The following is a 17325-nucleotide window of genomic DNA, read 5'->3' as shown; positions in this document are numbered from 1 at the left end:
CTGTGTACACCTAATTGAAGAAACCTTTGTAATTGTAAAGATTCTAGGGGTTGCCTTTACTCAAATCTTAAACAACTACAGGGGTAGCGCGGTGCGAGATATTCGAACTCCACTTGGTAGATTCAAACTGATTTAATAACAGATCAAGTCCATAGATCTAGTTCACAATAGGTAGCGACTGACGAAATAGCGAAAACCAGTAGATCGCTAGTGGTAGCAGATACGAATAGGAGTAGTAGTCGTATAAGTAGATGTAGTAGTAGTAGTAGTAGTAGGTTCCAACTGAAAAGCGATAGTTAAGAATACGCCCTACTTAGATAAGGCATAAAATACAAATCTAACAGGATAGAAAAATCGTAATAGAACTAACAAGATCACAGCGTGAAACAAATAGACGTGACAATTGATACTTGAAACTAATAAAACTGAGACGATAACTCTTGTCGTAGCAAACGACGATATCAACAGCTATCGCGCAAAATAGCTAAATATAGCGTGAAAGAATTACAATTTGGTAATCACATGACAATAAGCCTTTGCAATGGTAGAACTGTGAAAGTGATCTCAACAAAACCTAGATAACCTAAATAAAACCTTTTCGTTACAAAGAAAAGACTAACAGTTCGCGACTTAGCAAATATCTACAACAATAAGAACTTACGTACTTTGGTTGACGACTCGCACCAAAAGGTAGCAGAGAGACAGCGAAATACACTTGAAATAGCGGTAACTTGGATCCTCTGATCGTAGCACGGCAGCGGTGTAACTTCACTAACAATCTCTGACTAAAAGAAGTTGCGCGTCGTCTTATACTGCCTATGCTGCCGGTGAAAAAACTAGGGCGTTGTGAGAAACGTGGCGCCCACAATAAAGACAACTTCCTAGCGGCAAGATTTCTAGAACTATTTCATAAGTGTGAAAATCACGATTTTATGAAAGCTTTGATTTTGAAATCACGTACTAGGCTTGAATAATAACTGATAATAAATCAGTAGGAAGTTGCAGAGGAAATTGATAAACGATCGGCGTTTCAAAACTAACAACGTTGTCATGAAAAAGGTATAAACCAAAAACGATACAACAAAGTGGTTTTCTGGGAAACTTGCGAGCTAAAATTAATTAGCATTCTTAAGGACTGTGTGAAGGCATCAAAACGGATCTTGCATTCACTAACTGTTGCAAACTTAGGCATATCTCTAAGCTCTTAGAGTTCAATTTTCTTTTGTTTTCTAGGTTAGCTACCTTTAGGAAGGCATGGGAATTTTCTATGATTTTCTAAATCACCACTTTGGGCAGCTGACCGATGATTATTAAATACCACGAGGAAAATTAAAATTATTGAATATTCGTGGTCATGTGCACACTTTTTCAGTCTTCCCATAATTCTGTAAAGTCGCATAGTTTATGGTTTGTACTTTTGCGCGGACAACGTTTCTTCAATCAGGTGTATATGTGAAGCAAACGTTCCTGATCAGTAGGTAGTTGATATTGAGAGAATCCAGAATTTCCGTATGAAGGAATTAGGTGAACGATCTTTATATCGACCTGGTTCAGATACCTTTTTGTCAGCAGAGCGTTTTAGAATCGATCCTGTTTGTAACTGAAACAAATATTTATAGTAAAACAAACCTTACATTAAGTTCTGGTAATATAAGAACGTGAAATAAACTTCAATTTGCAAATGTGCCTTTTACTTGCTCGATAGCTGCTTTCAAGGCACGTAACAATCGTATTTCCAATCAAAACCTTTCGGAACCTGCACAAAATACTGCAAGATTCTTCGAGAACAATAATTTGGCACATTCGGTGATAGCTGTGTCTGGTTATATGAGAAAAAAAATTGAAAACGTATTCTAATCATCAATTTGCGTCAATTCGAAGAGCGTCGGGAAACGAGTCTCCAATGTCCTACGTGCGGTCAGCGGTTAGAGATCGTTGTCTTTCGTAATGCTCCGTAACGCTGTGTTTCTGCTAGTAAATTGGTAATTTTTTTTCACTCCAATAGTGATATCAAATTAAACGGAACCGATTTTAAACAGTAAAAGTAGTTATTTTCATTACAACTCGCGTTTTAAAGGTGATAATCGATCAAAAGAACCCGAGCAAATCTCGAGTTATTTTCGGCCTCGCTTCGTGAGATTCTTCCGAAAGCTTTCGAAAAGTGGCGGACTATTTTGCTGGCTGACTGACTGACGGACTAACGGACTGACTGACTGACTGACTGACGGGCGGACTAACGGACTAACGGACTGACTGACTGACTGACTGACGGACTAATTTGCAAGCTGGCATCATAGAAGCTACAATGTCTGAATACAAAACCACATGGAAACTGAGTATTATAAGGACAATGATCAAATCCTGTTTTCTATACTTTTGATCATGCAATTGCAAAGTCAAGAGGGGTCATCCGGCAAGTCATCTGAGTTAGTTGAGTCCTCTCAATCAGTTTGTTCATCTAAGTTAAGTGGATCATGTGAGTCAGTTTATCTTCATCTCAAGGGTCATTTGGGTGAGCTGATTCATTTGATTGAGGTGGGTCATCTGAACGCCATCTTTATTGGTGGTTGGTTTACCTGATTGAGGTAGGTTATTTGATTCTTCTGAGTTAGGTGTGTGCTCTGAATCAAGCGGGATTTCTGAGCCAGATCTGTCATCTGATGCAAGTGGGTCATCTGAGTCAGCTGGTCTCTGAATCACGTGGGTCATCTGAGTCAGCTGGTCTCTGAATCACGTGGGTCATCTGAGTCAGTTAGTCTCTGAATCACGTAGATCATCTCAGAAAGATGGTTAGTCCAAATATAAGTGATGCTTCTCTCTGAATAAGATGGATCCTGGGAGTCATGTGGATCAGTTCACTTAGATGGATCACTTAATTCAGTTGGTTAATCTGAGAGTGGTCATTCAGGTAGTTTGAGTCGTTTTGGTCTTCTGAGTTAGTTGAATTGGTTTACCTGAGAAGGTTGGTCGTCTAATTTAGGTGGGTATTTGAATCAGCTGAGCATGATCTGATTCAGGTGGTTGATTAGATTCAGGTTAGTTATCTGAGTCAGAATGTCGTTTCACTCAGTTAATACCATTCCTTCGAAGATCATTTATATAGGTTCGTCATCTATACAGGCTCGTAATATTTTCCAACTATCCACCACGTTTTGAGACTGTTCCGATAGTTAGTAAGCTTTTTAAGGTATGCCTTTCCATGGAAGACCTAGGGCGCTGCCTATAAGATAATGCAAACGGAACTTTTGCAGCACTTACAAATCAAGCCATACCATGAAGAATTCGCATGGCCAAAGAGTTTCCATGGTAAGACTATGCCTCAACCCAGTGCTTTATTATACCAGTCATCTGATCTCCAACTGCTGTATTCGCTGTGCCAATAAAAAATACACCACCTTGTAAATCATACTTAACAGCTTAAACCTGCGATATTAACATATTTTAGACTTAGTATTGTCTTCCTGTATTTTGGAATAAAATTTGGCCGCCCTAAGGCACAGTACTTAATTGTCTTGGGAGAGGTAAATTGTCAAACTTTTCTCTCTCTCGGGAAAGGTAAATTGAACTGTGTTTTGCGTTAAGGTTAACTAACTTGTTTAAACGGTTTCTTCCGGTACCAGAAAATAATTATGGAAACAATAGTCTACATTTGTCTCAAAAAATATGCACGGATATTTGACAGTGGATCAAGTTTTCATCTTTCACTTTTCGCCCATTATCTGTATTGCACTATGCGTAAGGTTGGATTAACAAGTCTTTTTACAATTACTGTAGCATATTGGCCAGCCCGGATGAGGCGTTCAAAATGCAACGGTGAAAATTATAATAAGAATGATCAACGACACGGTACTACCATATATCTTTCTGATTGTTTCTCTGATAACGTGTTTGTCTAGTGACATATCTGAATATTGATCTGAGCGCGTCATAATCGTGATGATAAGAAGATTAATTAGATCTTTTTCGCGCACAACCTTGGCCAAAAGTGCGTTATATTCCACCTGGGACCAAATCTTATAGGACCACAGCAAACGTCTAACTGAAAAATCACATGGCAGTTTTCCCAAAAAGATATTAGAAGCTAGGTAACACAGCTGAATTTGTCTGGTTTTCCAACCTGTTTCAACTTTCTGCACGAAACCACATTAAAAATCTTATCATCAGCTTATTGAATTTTGTTTTCTTATATTTTCGCTCTTGAAAAATGACTGACTAGTCGTCTTAAAGTCCTCGATACAACATCTTGTAGTCTGTTAAATAAACAATTGCCTGGCGTTTTTTTTATTATTGTTGATTCTTAAATGAAATATTACCTCAACATCATCTGTTAAAGAGCGAATTGAAGGAGATTTGATTCAGGTTTGCTGTAACTTCTGCCACGACTGTTTTTCTCCTCAGAGCTATCGCGATGCGGGTTCTTTCACTAGAACATTTCAAGCGAGGGATCGTTTCCAACGAAATTTTTCATTGCGGATTGATGTTCATCGGAATCGTAATACTACAAGCTTGGCCGAATGAAGGCACCTCGCAGAGCAAGACATCACAATCAAGTACGTATAGTCATAAGACACGGTTTTGCAAGCAACAAAGATATAAAAACATTTGGCCAAAGAATAGTTCCTGTCAACGTGTTTTTTGTCAGTTCTGTATCTTTATTCCATCACTCACTCAGAAACATTGTCCATGGAAACATTTTTCACGAGACGTTTAATATTATAGATGATTAGTTTGTTTTAAATTAAAACATCGCAAAATATATCTCTGAGTAGGATTTTTAACTTTTCAACTAAAGAAAACAGGCTAAATATCAAAGAGAATCCAACCGAAAAGAAACTAATAAATTTTTCACAAAGTATTGTTAATTGACTTCAAAGCAAAGCTAGTGCTGTTAACATACTCTAACGTCACCATGGTTTTAAGGACTGCAAACGACGGTTTCAAGTACTGTCTTCAAAGTTTTGAGCCAATGTATTACGGCCTTCCCTATAATCACTACTTCGACATGGCAGAATTTTTAATGTCGTAGTCCTGTGCTACTTACGTCATGCAACGTGTTTGTTCTTCTAGAGGATCTCACACAGAGTTCATAAATCAGTGATATAGCAACCCTTATTGCCTTAAGTGAAGAAATAGTTACCAAATTTATTTTGCCAGGGCTCTGGACTTTTTGTGAAGTCGGTAAACAGCTTGTTGCATATAGGCGGGAGTGTCTCTTAAGGAACTGGCTGCATGAGCTGTGTTTTATGATTAAACCGATATGGCCATAGCAGTTTACTTGCTTGAGCGCCCCTTCTAGTGCGATGGCTAAATAAAAAATAGTGGTTAAGGAGTAAACTAGCGACTGTTAATGCCGCAAGATTAATAGGATGGTAGAGACTTAAGGACTTCTCGTGAAATGAGCAGCAGGAACCACCCGCTATGTAGGCTGCTAATTTATTGCTTGACGTCTCCACTAAATGACTATCTGTTCTTTTTTTTTTTGCACAGATACAACGGCATTGTATCAGTATGAACCAGTAGGTTGTTTCAAAGATAAAAGAAATCGACGCGTTCTGCCAGTAGAAGTCAAAACGTTCTCTGACATGATCAACGAATCAGATTTGGCCAGTTCATACGCAGCCATAATTCACGCGTGTGCTACCGAAGTGTACAAGAACGATTTCTGGTATTTTGGCGTGGAATATCGCCACCAGTGCTGGAGTGGGGTGAACGGTGCCATGACGTACAACCGACATGGCCGATCCGACAATTGTTTATCGAATTATGGCGTGGGAGCTACATGGACCATATTTGTTTACCGCTTTGTTGAAGGTAATTAAAGTACCAGTTCATCACTTCACCGGAAATTTAGCGCTCTGACAAGAAGTCATGGATGCCGGTTAGCCAGATATTTAGATTTTTTGCCATCTGAGATTAGTTGTTTCATTTATTTTATCGGCGGCCGAAAACTGTCGTTCAACCTATTTCAGGTTTGTTATTTTGTTTTTCGAATCAGTGTTATATTATAGTGTTGATTGATCTGGAAAATTCAAATAAGATAACAATTTTCTTGCGATTTGTTGTAAAAAAAATTAAACCTTTTCATTTTGCTAACTAATATTATGTAGGATTATTAGCGTTTGGGTCCGCAACAACTGATCTAAATATCAGCTTCCGTTAGTTCTAAACATTTGTATCAAAACTGGTATTACGCAACTGCCATGTTGAGGCTCTTGGCTTCTCCAGTCTATTGGATTGGAACGCTCAATAAAAACCGTAAGCATTTTTATCGGAACCGTGATTTGTTTTTGTACAAAAAACTCTATTTTAGAGCATAGGCCGATCAATTTTCTCTACAATCCAAAACACTAACTGTTTATACAGCATTTTTGTTATGGATTATTTCTTCTAATCATCAGTGAATGGCAGTTGGAGCCAGTGGTCGCCATGGCAACCATGCAGCGTGACGTGTGGAGGGGGAAACAGGACACGTGCCCGCACTTGCTCTAATCCAGCGCCAAAATGGAACGGTATGGATTGCCCAGGTACAAATATCTCCACAGAGAGCTGCAATTTGCACAAATGTAAAGGTAGGTCACTGAAACTCTAAACGTCAACAGTTTATACACTTTTAAAGCTTTTTTGCGATGAATTGTTTCTTCTAATCATCAGTGAATGGCAGCTGGAGCCAGTGGTCGCAATGGCAGCCATGCAGCGTGACGTGCGGAGGGGGAAATAGGACACGTACTCGCACATGCTCTAATCCAGCGCCAAAATATAATGGACAGGGTTGCCCTGGGACAAATATCTCCACAGAGAGCTGCAGTTTACAAAAATGTAGAGGTACTAGATGTCTTTATTTGAAAGTATTTTCCTTAAAATGATTCCGCTTTTTTTGATGCTCTGGTATGTTCCTTGCTTTTCATTCCCAAGCTGAGTTAGTTTCTGATTTTTTTTTCTAATTATTGCCTGGGCGCCCCTTTTCGACCATGAGAAATGTTTATACGAAGAGGTAAACGAGCGACAATGCCACGAGATAAATGGTATGGTGGAGACCTCTTCTCGCGAATGGCGCGGCAAAAGCCACAGGATATAAATCAGCAACCTGCATAGCTGGACTTCTCTACAAAATGATTTTGTGGTCTTTACTACACAGATACAACGGCACTGCATCCGTATGAACCAGTCGGTTGTTTCAAAGATAAAAGATATCCACGCGCTCTACCATTATCAATCGGAAAGTACTCTGTCAACGAGACAGATTTGGCCAATTCATTCGCCGACATAATTCACGCGTGTGCTACTAAAGTGTATGAGAATGGCTTCTGGTATTTTGGTGTGGAATATCGCCACGAGTGCTGGACTGGAGTGCACGGTAACATAACATACAACAGATATGGGCGATCCGGCAAATGTTTATCGAATTATAGCGTGGGATCTGAATGGACCATATTTGTTTACCGCTTTGTTGAAGGTTAGTTACCAGTTAATCACTTAACAGGGTATGCGGTGAGAGTCTGCGAGCTAGTATCACGGATGCGTAATTAAGAGCATGCCATATAATGGTTCCCATGCTTCTTCACATGAAGGTTCAAAACGCTAGTTCATAGGTGAATGTTGCTGCTTTGTTAAATGATCAAAGATTTTTCTACGGTTCAAATTACTGTTGCATTTTAATCAGATATTTATTTTTTTGCCATCTGAAATAAGCTTTTCATTTCTTTTACCGATTTTGCCAAGAACTTTCTGTGTTTAACCTATTTCAGGTTTGTTTTATCTTTCAAATCAGTGTTAGCTTGATCTGTCTGGCAAATTTTAAGAAGAAAGCAATTTTCTTGCGATCTGTTTTAACACAAATTTAAACGCTTGTACTTCGCTAACTACTACTGAATATGTAGGATTATGCGTTTGGGTCCCCAGCCAACTGATCTAAATATTAATTTCCGTTAGTTTTGAACATTTGTAATCTGGTATTAAGCACCAGCCTTGATGGGGCTCTTGTCTTCTCCAATTCATTGGATTGGGATATTTAACAAAAACTCTAAGCCTTTTTGTCGTGAACCGAAAAGTCTTTTTGTACAAAACGCCATCTTACAACGCCGTTTTAGAGCATAGGCGGATCACTTTTTAAAAATTCAAAAATTTTGCAGTTTATACACTTTTGAAGCTTGCATGTCATGGATTGTTTCTTCTAATAATCAGTGAATGGCGGTTGGAGTCAGTGGTCATCATGGCAACCATGCAACGCGACATGTGGAAGAGGACACAGGACACGTGCTCGCATATGCTCTAATCCAGCACCAAAATGGAACGGAAAGGATTGTCCTGGGACAGATATCTCCACAGAGAGCTGCAATTTGCACAAATGTAAAGGTAGATAGATTCCTTTATTTGATGATTTTTCTCTAAATTGATTCTGGCTTATTTTGACGCTCTAGTGTGTTCTTTGCTTTTCACTTGGAGCTGAGTTAAATCTTGATTATTAAGGCGACTTTAAGGCTGAAGCATACACTCGACCCTCCTTGCGACGGACACCAAAGAGGCAGAAGTGAGAGTTTGCATCATGGAGGTGTCCGTGAGGCGAGGTTCCACCCGAAAGTGCTATTTAAAATGCTTACCAGAATGTTATTAAGACGTAATGTCAAGAAATGATGAATTGATATAAGCTATAGCGTTTGTTGTTGATATAAGCTATAGCGTAAGTTTTTGTACAATCAGTGTGTTTATTATATTAATATTTGTATCTTTCATGTTGTTTACGACTAAGGAATATTGATAGTACTATTAAATATAGTGAAATTCATATTCGATATTGAGTCGCAGAGATAAATTAATTTTAAGCAGGGTGTTGTCGTATTTCGTTCTTTATTGAATTCAGATTCTACAGGAGATGATATTCTCTACAACAATGAGACTTATCATGGTCAGGGCACTGGGGAATCCTCTCTGCCGCTGGTAGCGATGATTGTGGGCGGCTCGCTCTTGGCTTTGCTATGTTTAAGTGGAATATTATGGTTTGCTTTTAGACATCGTAGAAAGAGTCTGTGAGTATTTTATTTTTCACTGATTATTTATTGTTACTTTTATATTTTTAATTTGAAGCGGTGAGTAAGAAAAATAATCTTCATCGATTATAGTTAATTGTGCGTCCAGTTCATTTAATAATAAAAAAAAGGAACCCAGGTGTTATTTAAGATAAATGTAAGAACGTATGTAAATTGTAGGTAACTTGTAGGTGAATTGTGTGACGCATAAACTTGTTGCAACACGATAAACAATGGTCCTTTTTCGGCGATACGGCGGCTGGGATGCTTATGCTTGTCCCCTGAGCATCCCATAATAGCTATTTAAAACAATAGAATTCAAAATGGTCACCTTATCGCCGAAAAGGACCATTTGAGGCTGTGGTCTAGACCACATGAAAGTAGTACCTATAGATATTACACCGCTTTCAGTGTGCATAGCGACTATCTTTCGACATGCCTTCTCTCGACATGCCACGTCAAAAATGTAAGCAGAACTGACTTCTTTACGGTCGAACTCGACTTTTAGTCAAGAAAGATGGACTTATTTGACATCAAACTAAGGCTAGGAGTGTCAAGAAAACATTCTGTGAGAAATAAATAGACTGTTTTGAATGTTTATTTACATCTTTCGAATATTAATTGAGCGGTAGCGGCCCAATTCTACCGTAAGTCACCATTGAGAGCCCATCGACTACAATAAAATCATTTGAATTATCCTGTAAATCGTGTTTAAAATTCTTATCAGGTCGGACTCAATTTACTGTTGAAATTTCGCATGGACGACTTCACAGAAGGAAATTCAAGAAAACCACAAATATAAAGATTCTTATACATGTATCCATGTTTTCAGATCCAATTCAGAACTCTTCCAGGATCCGTGGGAAATCCTATTTGATGAAATTTCCTTGAATAGGATAATTGGAGAAGGGGCTTTCGGGAAAGTATACAGTGGCAGGCTTATGAAGCAAACTATGGAGGTTGGAAAGGGACGGATTTCTTCGCAGCGTAAAACGGATAAGGAACAGCAGGAAATGAAGATGGGCCTGGCCGTTGCTGTGAAAATGTTGCAAAGTATGAATTGCTTATGTCAGCTTTTTCTAACCTACAAAATAGCTGTATACAGCTTTGGTCTTCTCCTACGAAGACGTTACAGACATATTGGCATCTAAGTGTGCGTACACACTGTATATAAACTAGCAATATCTAAACATCTTTCCGTCTACACATGTGCTATGTTATCTAAAATTTATAAGCTCGCGCTCAATTACAGGGTTAAAATATAATGATATATTTTCTGAGAGATGAATTATTCTCGAAGCCCTCAAAAGCTTGAAAAAAGGGCGGGAAAATCTGGCGGGAAAGGCATTGGTGTTGGGGTTCTGATTAATTCTTATTGGCTCAAACGATCTGCGACCTGTGTGGTAACAGCATAGCGGATGAGGGTCTTCAAAAAGCCACTCAAATCTTTACCTACGCAAAATGAAAAGTCACAAATAGAGAGATATTTAGATGAAAGTTATAGAGGGGCCCTCACTCAGGATGAATAATGTATATAAAAAAGATCAAAAGTATATAAAAAAACGCAGTCTTCAACGGGCGAAATGGCGCTAAAAGTTCTAAAACATATATAGTGTGATAAAATACAACAGAATTAAATACGACAAAATACAATAGATTAAAATCGTGGAATAAAAGAAAGATAATTTTGTTTCAAATTTTTGCGTACATTTGTGTCCTTGCTAAATATCCTTTTCTAAAAGATTGCCACGACAAGTGCTTTTTGTTTGTTTGTTTGTTTTTTTGCTTGTTTTTTCTCTATTAGATGGTGCCACGGAAGAACAAATGCAAGAATTCCTAGAGGAAATAATGCTTATGAAACAAATCGGATATCACCAGAACATATTGAATTTATTGGCCTGCTGTACTATGACAAATCCCATGTTCCTTGTAGTCGAGTTTGCAAAGAATGGGGATTTACTTCAATACCTCAGGAAAAGAAGAGAGCAGGTACAATAAGATTTAAAACATCTACTTACTAGCAGCTTCGTACTGCCCTCACTCAATATTCTTTAAGTTCGGAAAATTTGAAAACATAAGCCAGTTAGAAACATATAGCTTCGTTGAACGGTTACAGAAAAATAGATCCGATCCCTCAGATTGTGTACATGTTTTGCTTCTTCAAGTTGTTTTGGGTTTCCTTCTCTGCCTGGTAGTTTGATCATAGTTTTTTCGGAAAACGCAAAAGACATCACAAACAATTTATTTCCCTAAGCACGTTACATACCAAAATTTTATAAATTCGAAAAATTATCGCCCGTGTAATTTTGAAAGGTTGCCTTAGCTATCACAATTTGCCAGTATCCATTACATATACTACTTTTAGGTAGAGAGAGAGAGAGAGAGAGAGAGAGAGAGAGAGAGAGAGAGAGAGAGAGAGATTGTAAAAGTACAGGTCCTTGCCGAAGAGATCGCTTCTCCCACCATTGAGCTTTTTATTACTTTGTTTTACATTTCAGATCAAACAAGCTTTTGAAGCGACGGGAGAAGCAGCGCCCCAACTCTCAGTATATCAAAACAGAGGTGTCATAAATGAAGGCAACTTATATGAAGTAATTAATTACTCTCGTTTTATTCGCTTTGCACTCTTTGTTCTATGCAAAAAGAGAGACTGCGGTAACCAGTAGTGGTCTGGCGTACAAATCCTCCAGTCCCTCCCTCTAAATGGATTTGTGTTCAGTAGTACCGAATTCCAAGTTTTTCTGAATGAAAGGCATCACGGTCTAATATCCTCTTACTAACCGAGAGCGAGGGCCATACTGGGGAATATTGGCCCGAGGTCGTGACAGAACGGACCGAGCGCAGCGAGTTCTGTACAACTCGAGCAAGCTAGGTTAGTAAGTAGTTTATTATATGGCACTGAACTTTCCGACATTCGAAAGCAAAAGTTATACGGCTTATGACCGTTTCCATGAAAACGGTCCGTATGACAAAATCCCAACTAGGACAGAACCAATCAAAACGCTCGGATTTAGCTTAAGATTTTCTTGCCATAAAATAATGAGAATTAGCATTTGAGATTTTGGATCATGTGCTGAGACTCTGATAACCATCAGACTGACTGAAATTTCTTGGGTTGTGCTGTAAATGGAAGTCTTCTACAGTTGAATTTTCTTGCATACTTTATTTAGAAACAGTTGTTGGAATTTATCTTCCTAAAAAAAAAAATTCAGGATTCCAATCAAAGTTTGCAGGAAGACCACAGTTAAAAGCTGTGAAGGTTAATTAGTCGTTAAAAAGTGTTATTACTTTTCAGTGCACCAGCAACAAAACCAGATCTGCAACATTAGCTGTCAAAACTGATACTGACAACTTCCATGACGATAATACTCTGGCACCCGCTGACCTAATGACGTTCGCATGGCAGATAGCAAAGGGAATGGTACGGTTACGTTTAAAATGTCTAGATTGCCCAATATGTTTTCAATTTGCAATGTTAAGATTGATACTTTGACGATTAGTTTTAACATCTTGCTGTTTTTGCTTGATATTGAAATGTTTCTTTTTATGTGAAAATGGATTTGATTCACATGAATTATGAACCTCTGTTGCAATGACCAAAATTTGTCTTTCTTATTTTACCTAGGAGTTTCTGTCGCGGAAAGGATTCGTCCATCGTGACCTGGCGGCGAGAAATGTTCTCGTTTGTGAAGGCAAGCTAGTGAAGGTAGCTGACTTTGGATTGTCGCGTAACGTGTACGTTGGGAAAATGTACCATTCTACAAAGTCCAGAAAACTACCAATCAAATGGATGTCACCGGAAGCCATTCATGATCAAGTGTTCAACGCAGAGAGTGACGTGTAAGTTTAAGGCCATTTCCGAGTTACCTTGTACTTCTGTTTCAAAACAAGTCTTCGTTCAAAGCCTTTCTGGCAAAATGAGTTTGATTTACCTGAATATGAACCTGCATGTTCAAGCAAATTTTCCAAGTTTGGTAGGTTGTTTAGCTTGATCGATGGTTCATTTTTTTCCTTCCCTCTTCGAGGTATTTATCAATGTCTATGTTACTTATATCAACAGGTGGGCGTATGGTATTCTGCTTTGGGAGATTTTCACAATCGGTGTGTACATTATTTCCACTCTTGACTTTGGCAATATATCTACTGTACGTTTTGCTTCCTTGCTAAGTTGGTGTAGTATCAGATCGTGGCAGGAATCAGTTCATCACTCCATGTTCCACTCGACTGCAATTCAGAGGGGCTATAAGTAATAATATTTAGCTCTTATTAATCTAGCAGGAGGTCTGTATGAGAAAAGCTTGACCGAGGTCGTGAGTACAGACCGAACTCACTCAGGTCTGTACACACGACACAGGTCAAGATTCTCCCATACAGACCGACCAAGCTCAGTTCCTAAAATGTTTATTATATGGCAAACAAGAACAATTTAATTCGTTTAATGTAACTGGTTTGTACTAAATGACATTTTGCCTGCGAACGGCGATGAGCTGAAGTTAAAACTAACAACGTTTGCTTGTTCTCTTTACTTTTTTTTTTTCTCATCACGCGTTTTGACACTTCCGCTAATGCTTTTAGATGAAAATAATCAATGTCAGTTTGTATTTTAGTTTGCAACTTTTTATCGCAAAATGTGAGCCGTCTAGATGGGAAAATCTAGACTGCGGTCACTATCGATTTCAGCCAAACAAATTCGTGAATTCGGTATTTCTCAGTCCTTGTGAGACACAGCCATATAATAAGACTTTGCTTGTACTTCACTTGTCAGGCATATTACTAATCTAACCTGCATGACCCGTTGTATCAAAATGGATGTAAAACTTTAAAATGAAGTATTTGATAAATATATTAATGGACGATTACAGCAATCAGTGCAATAAGCTTCATCCTACAATGGGATAGTTTCGAAGTTTCCATGCCTGCCACTCAAACTGACGGAAATGTTGTTATCCCAGTTTGCTAGACGCTAACCAATCAGATAATTGCGAGCATGACGGAGCAATTGAAATCGGTGTCACCGATCACAAATGTAGCTAGGGAAGAGGGTCGGACTTGAGTTCGGGACCTCTGGGTTATAATACTACCAGCGCTCTAAACGACATGCTCTCGCTGCCCCATAAACTGGTCTCCTTCTTTCTCTGTATCTAGGTGGGACGCCATATCCTTCGATAAGCAATCATAAACTCTTTGGAGCTCTTAAAGCTGGATACAGAATGGAAAAACCACAGATATGCTCGGATGAGATGTAAGCTTCCTTTTTACCTCACCCCGTTCGATTCATGAAATGATAACTGACACATGCCACTCATTTTCCAAGGTATGAATTGATGCGACAGTGTTGGAAAGAAAATCCCGCTCAAAGGCCATCATTCACTGACATCCGGGAACAACTGGAACGGATTATGCTACACCATTGTCCTTATTTGGATATGGCTGACGCGAAGTATAGTTACGCGCCCTGTTATGACGTTGACAGTGACGAAGAAACGGAACTGGAAAATACTGCCGTGTAACTTACATGCTTATCTGCGTGCAAGATTTTTCGACTTGATGAGAAGTCGGCATTTTGTATGTACGTTTCTCCGCAGTACAAATTAATTTAGGCCCTTAACAGGATAAAATAGGGGTTCGCTTATTTTGTTTTCGTTCTAAACATACCAAGATTATTTTGAATTTTATAGATACCCCTCAGCTTGCCTTGCAAGATGATATTTGTTTTCACTGGCTCTGATGTCATGATATCAAATGACGTCGAAGCATAGCCATATTGGATCCTCCATCTCACATTTCACCACTTTCCCTGGTAGTCCAGAAAATGAATTAATACAAAGCAAAAAGGCACATCTATAGCTAGTATTTTCAGTTCTTTATTTTATTCCTCTTGATCTTCATTTAACTTAGAATTGTTCAAAGAACATGACTCTGATGTAAAGTAACTGCCATGATTCTTCTATTTTCTTCTTATTGTTATTGTCCCCAGAAATGATCGCGGGCGAATGTATGGGCCCTTTCCTCCAGGGGGCTTATCATTTAAAACTAGCCAATAGACTTGGAGGCAGCGTGGCCGAGTGGTTAGGGCACTGGGCTTGAAACTCAGAGGTCGCAGGTTCAAGTCCTGCTCTGGGCACTTATATAAGCTGGAGTTGTTTTCCGGTAGACCCTAGTTCAACTCCTCGGTCATGCTTGTAAATAGCCAGCTGGTCTGCCTTCCGCTAGTTGGAATTTTATAGCCTAATATGTTTAGTTCGCTTTCCTTTTTTTCAGTTTAAGTGGCATGCTTGTGAACTAGCTAGGTGTAGCTAAGCGCATTGGCCATTATAAACAACATTTGAACATTTTTGAACATTTTAAATAGAGGCCATATAGCCACCATCGTTAGGGAGAACACAAGGTTGGCCTCTCAACAGAGGCTGCATGGTCACTTGAGGTTTCTTGAGAAAGTAGCATAAGGCATCGTAGAAACTACATTGTTTGAATACAAAACCACATGGAAGCTTAGTTATGTAAAGGCAAAGATTAACTCGTGATTGAGTGTTGTAATCATGCATTGGCTAAGTCAGGGGGGAGCGGACATCCCTTTCCTAAGGAACAGTTTTAGCTATGATGGTGCTGTGGAATGGTTCATCTGTCAAACTTCGCAAGCACAAACTCTCAGCAGTTTGTCAGTTTATCAAATCCGGCTGCGGCGGTCTCTTCTACAACGTGTAAATAATTATATAAACATATGGCATTGATGGAAAGCAGGCGTTTTGTTTAGTTTTAATTGCTTTTATTATGATCGAACTATCAGTTTTCTTTTTAGAGCGGTTTTCAATCGAGTCTCGAAAGTCATTTAAGCAATTACTCTGGTTTTGGTTTCGATTTTTCTACGGTTTGAGATTGGCTGAGTGGTGTAATTGGTAAGTAGGCTAATTGGCACGGTTTTGGTTTTGGGCCACTAAATTGAAAACCGCCCTAATACATTGTATTTATAATGGTTTTAGGATGTAATAGAGTCTATAGATGTGATTAATTTATACAATAATAGAGTTTTGTAATTAAGGCCTGACGTTTTTACCGAGTCTAAATAAAGTTATCTATCGATATCTCCAGTTTGCATTGATGGGCTGGGTCGTCTTAATCGGTTGGTTTACCTGATTCAGGTCAGGTCATCTGATCCAGCTAATTCATCTAAGTAAGGTGAATCATGTGAGTCAGCATGATTTGTTTGAGCTAAGTGAGTAATGAGAGTGAAATGATTCATTTGGGTTAGGTAGGTCATCTGAGTCAGGTGATTCATCTCTATGAGGGTGGGTCTATTTCTGAGCCATCTAACTCTCGTGGATCATCAGCGTCTGTTGGTTAGCCTGTGTAAGTTTGGTACTCTGAATCAGCTGTGCAGTCTGAGTCAGTGTCTCAGGGAGGGCTATGTGAGAACTTTATCTCAATTAGGTGAGTCATCTGATTCAGGTCGCTAGTCAAGTTGTTCCTCTGATTCAGGTTTGTTATCAGCGCGCTTCGAGCGAATCATTTCTCTCAGGTGAATCATTTGAGTGAGCTGGTTAATCTAAGACTAATGAGCTGAGAAGCCGCTGCTATTAAGATAAACAGGTCTGTTCCCGCCAAACAGAACAGCAAAATATTATATTTGCTTTGCAATCAAGGTCTTATCTTTACCCCCATTATCAAAAGCACATTCATCAGGATCGTCACAGGAAAGCTTAGGAAGTTCAGGATTATTGCTGTGATGGCGAAGGCAATCTTTTCCAAATGGTACTCCTGCTTCCAGACCATCTCGTTCAAGGGACACATTTTAAGCAAGGGTCCCGCTTTAGATTCAATTACGTTCATGGCGAGGTTCTTTTTTTTTTTTTCTTTCAAAATACGGCCTTCGGTACCTTTTCAATTCCAGACGAAACAAAATGTTCTTTGGGAATATGCCTTACAATTTGAGAGTCTGAGAAACCAACAGGTGCAAAAACAATGAACATCACACGAGTGTTATTGAACTTGTGTGAACGATCATCTCCACTTGCCGCAATATCGAAATGTTACTGGGTAAGCACGTAATATTTTGCTTGCAGTTTTACTATTTTTTATTTATTTATTTTTTTATTTTTATTTTTGGCAGAACTTTATCGCTAACTCCTAGGATACATCAATTACACAGTATACTACAAAAAGTAGGTTACAAGAATAATACTTTCATTGCACATTTTAGACACAATTCTACTATACAAACATCTTTACATTAAGTATATTACATCATCTATATGCAAACTATTTTTCCATCAGTTTCCACTTGCTGATGATTTTATCCTGATGA

The 17325-nt window shown here is 38.7% G+C and overlaps 1 protein-coding gene across 1 annotated transcript; it reads left to right on the top strand.

Moving 5' to 3' along the window:
• Nucleotides 1-4291: 4291 nt before the first annotated feature.
• LOC110048928 (uncharacterized) lies at nt 4292-16105 on the top strand. The gene is made up of 15 exons (XM_020754686.2): nt 4292-4550; nt 5488-5811; nt 6399-6569; nt 6652-6822; nt 7136-7453; nt 8182-8352; nt 8858-9023; nt 9856-10076; nt 10828-11012; nt 11522-11614; nt 12319-12444; nt 12649-12863; nt 13084-13124; nt 14169-14265; nt 14338-16105. Exons 1-15 carry the CDS (start codon nt 4409-4411, stop codon nt 14531-14533), a joined length of 2637 nt encoding a protein of 878 aa, XP_020610345.1. The 5' UTR covers nt 4292-4408; the 3' UTR covers nt 14534-16105.
• Nucleotides 16106-17325: the final 1220 nt, after the last annotated feature.

Source organism: Orbicella faveolata, unplaced genomic scaffold (assembly GCF_042242905.1).
Source record: "Orbicella faveolata isolate gen_17 unplaced genomic scaffold, um_ofav_v1 contig_15, whole genome shotgun sequence".
Lineage (NCBI taxonomy): Eukaryota > Metazoa > Cnidaria > Anthozoa > Scleractinia > Merulinidae > Orbicella > Orbicella faveolata.
Note: the sequence above shows the minus strand (reverse complement) of the source record. Positions and strands in the feature narration are given on the sequence as shown.

Bases quoted from the DNA above. Each gene is read 5' to 3' on its own strand.
- LOC110048928 (XM_020754686.2), top strand. From the start codon at position 4,409: ATGCGGGTTCTTTCACTAGAACATTTCAAGCGAGGGATCGTTTCCAAC. The intron at 8,353-8,857 runs GTAGATAGATTC...TATTGAATTCAG, and splicing joins CAATTTGCACAAATGTAAAG to ATTCTACAGGAGATGATATT. The intron at 13,125-14,168 runs GTGTGTACATTA...CTCTGTATCTAG, and splicing joins TTGGGAGATTTTCACAATCG to GTGGGACGCCATATCCTTCG.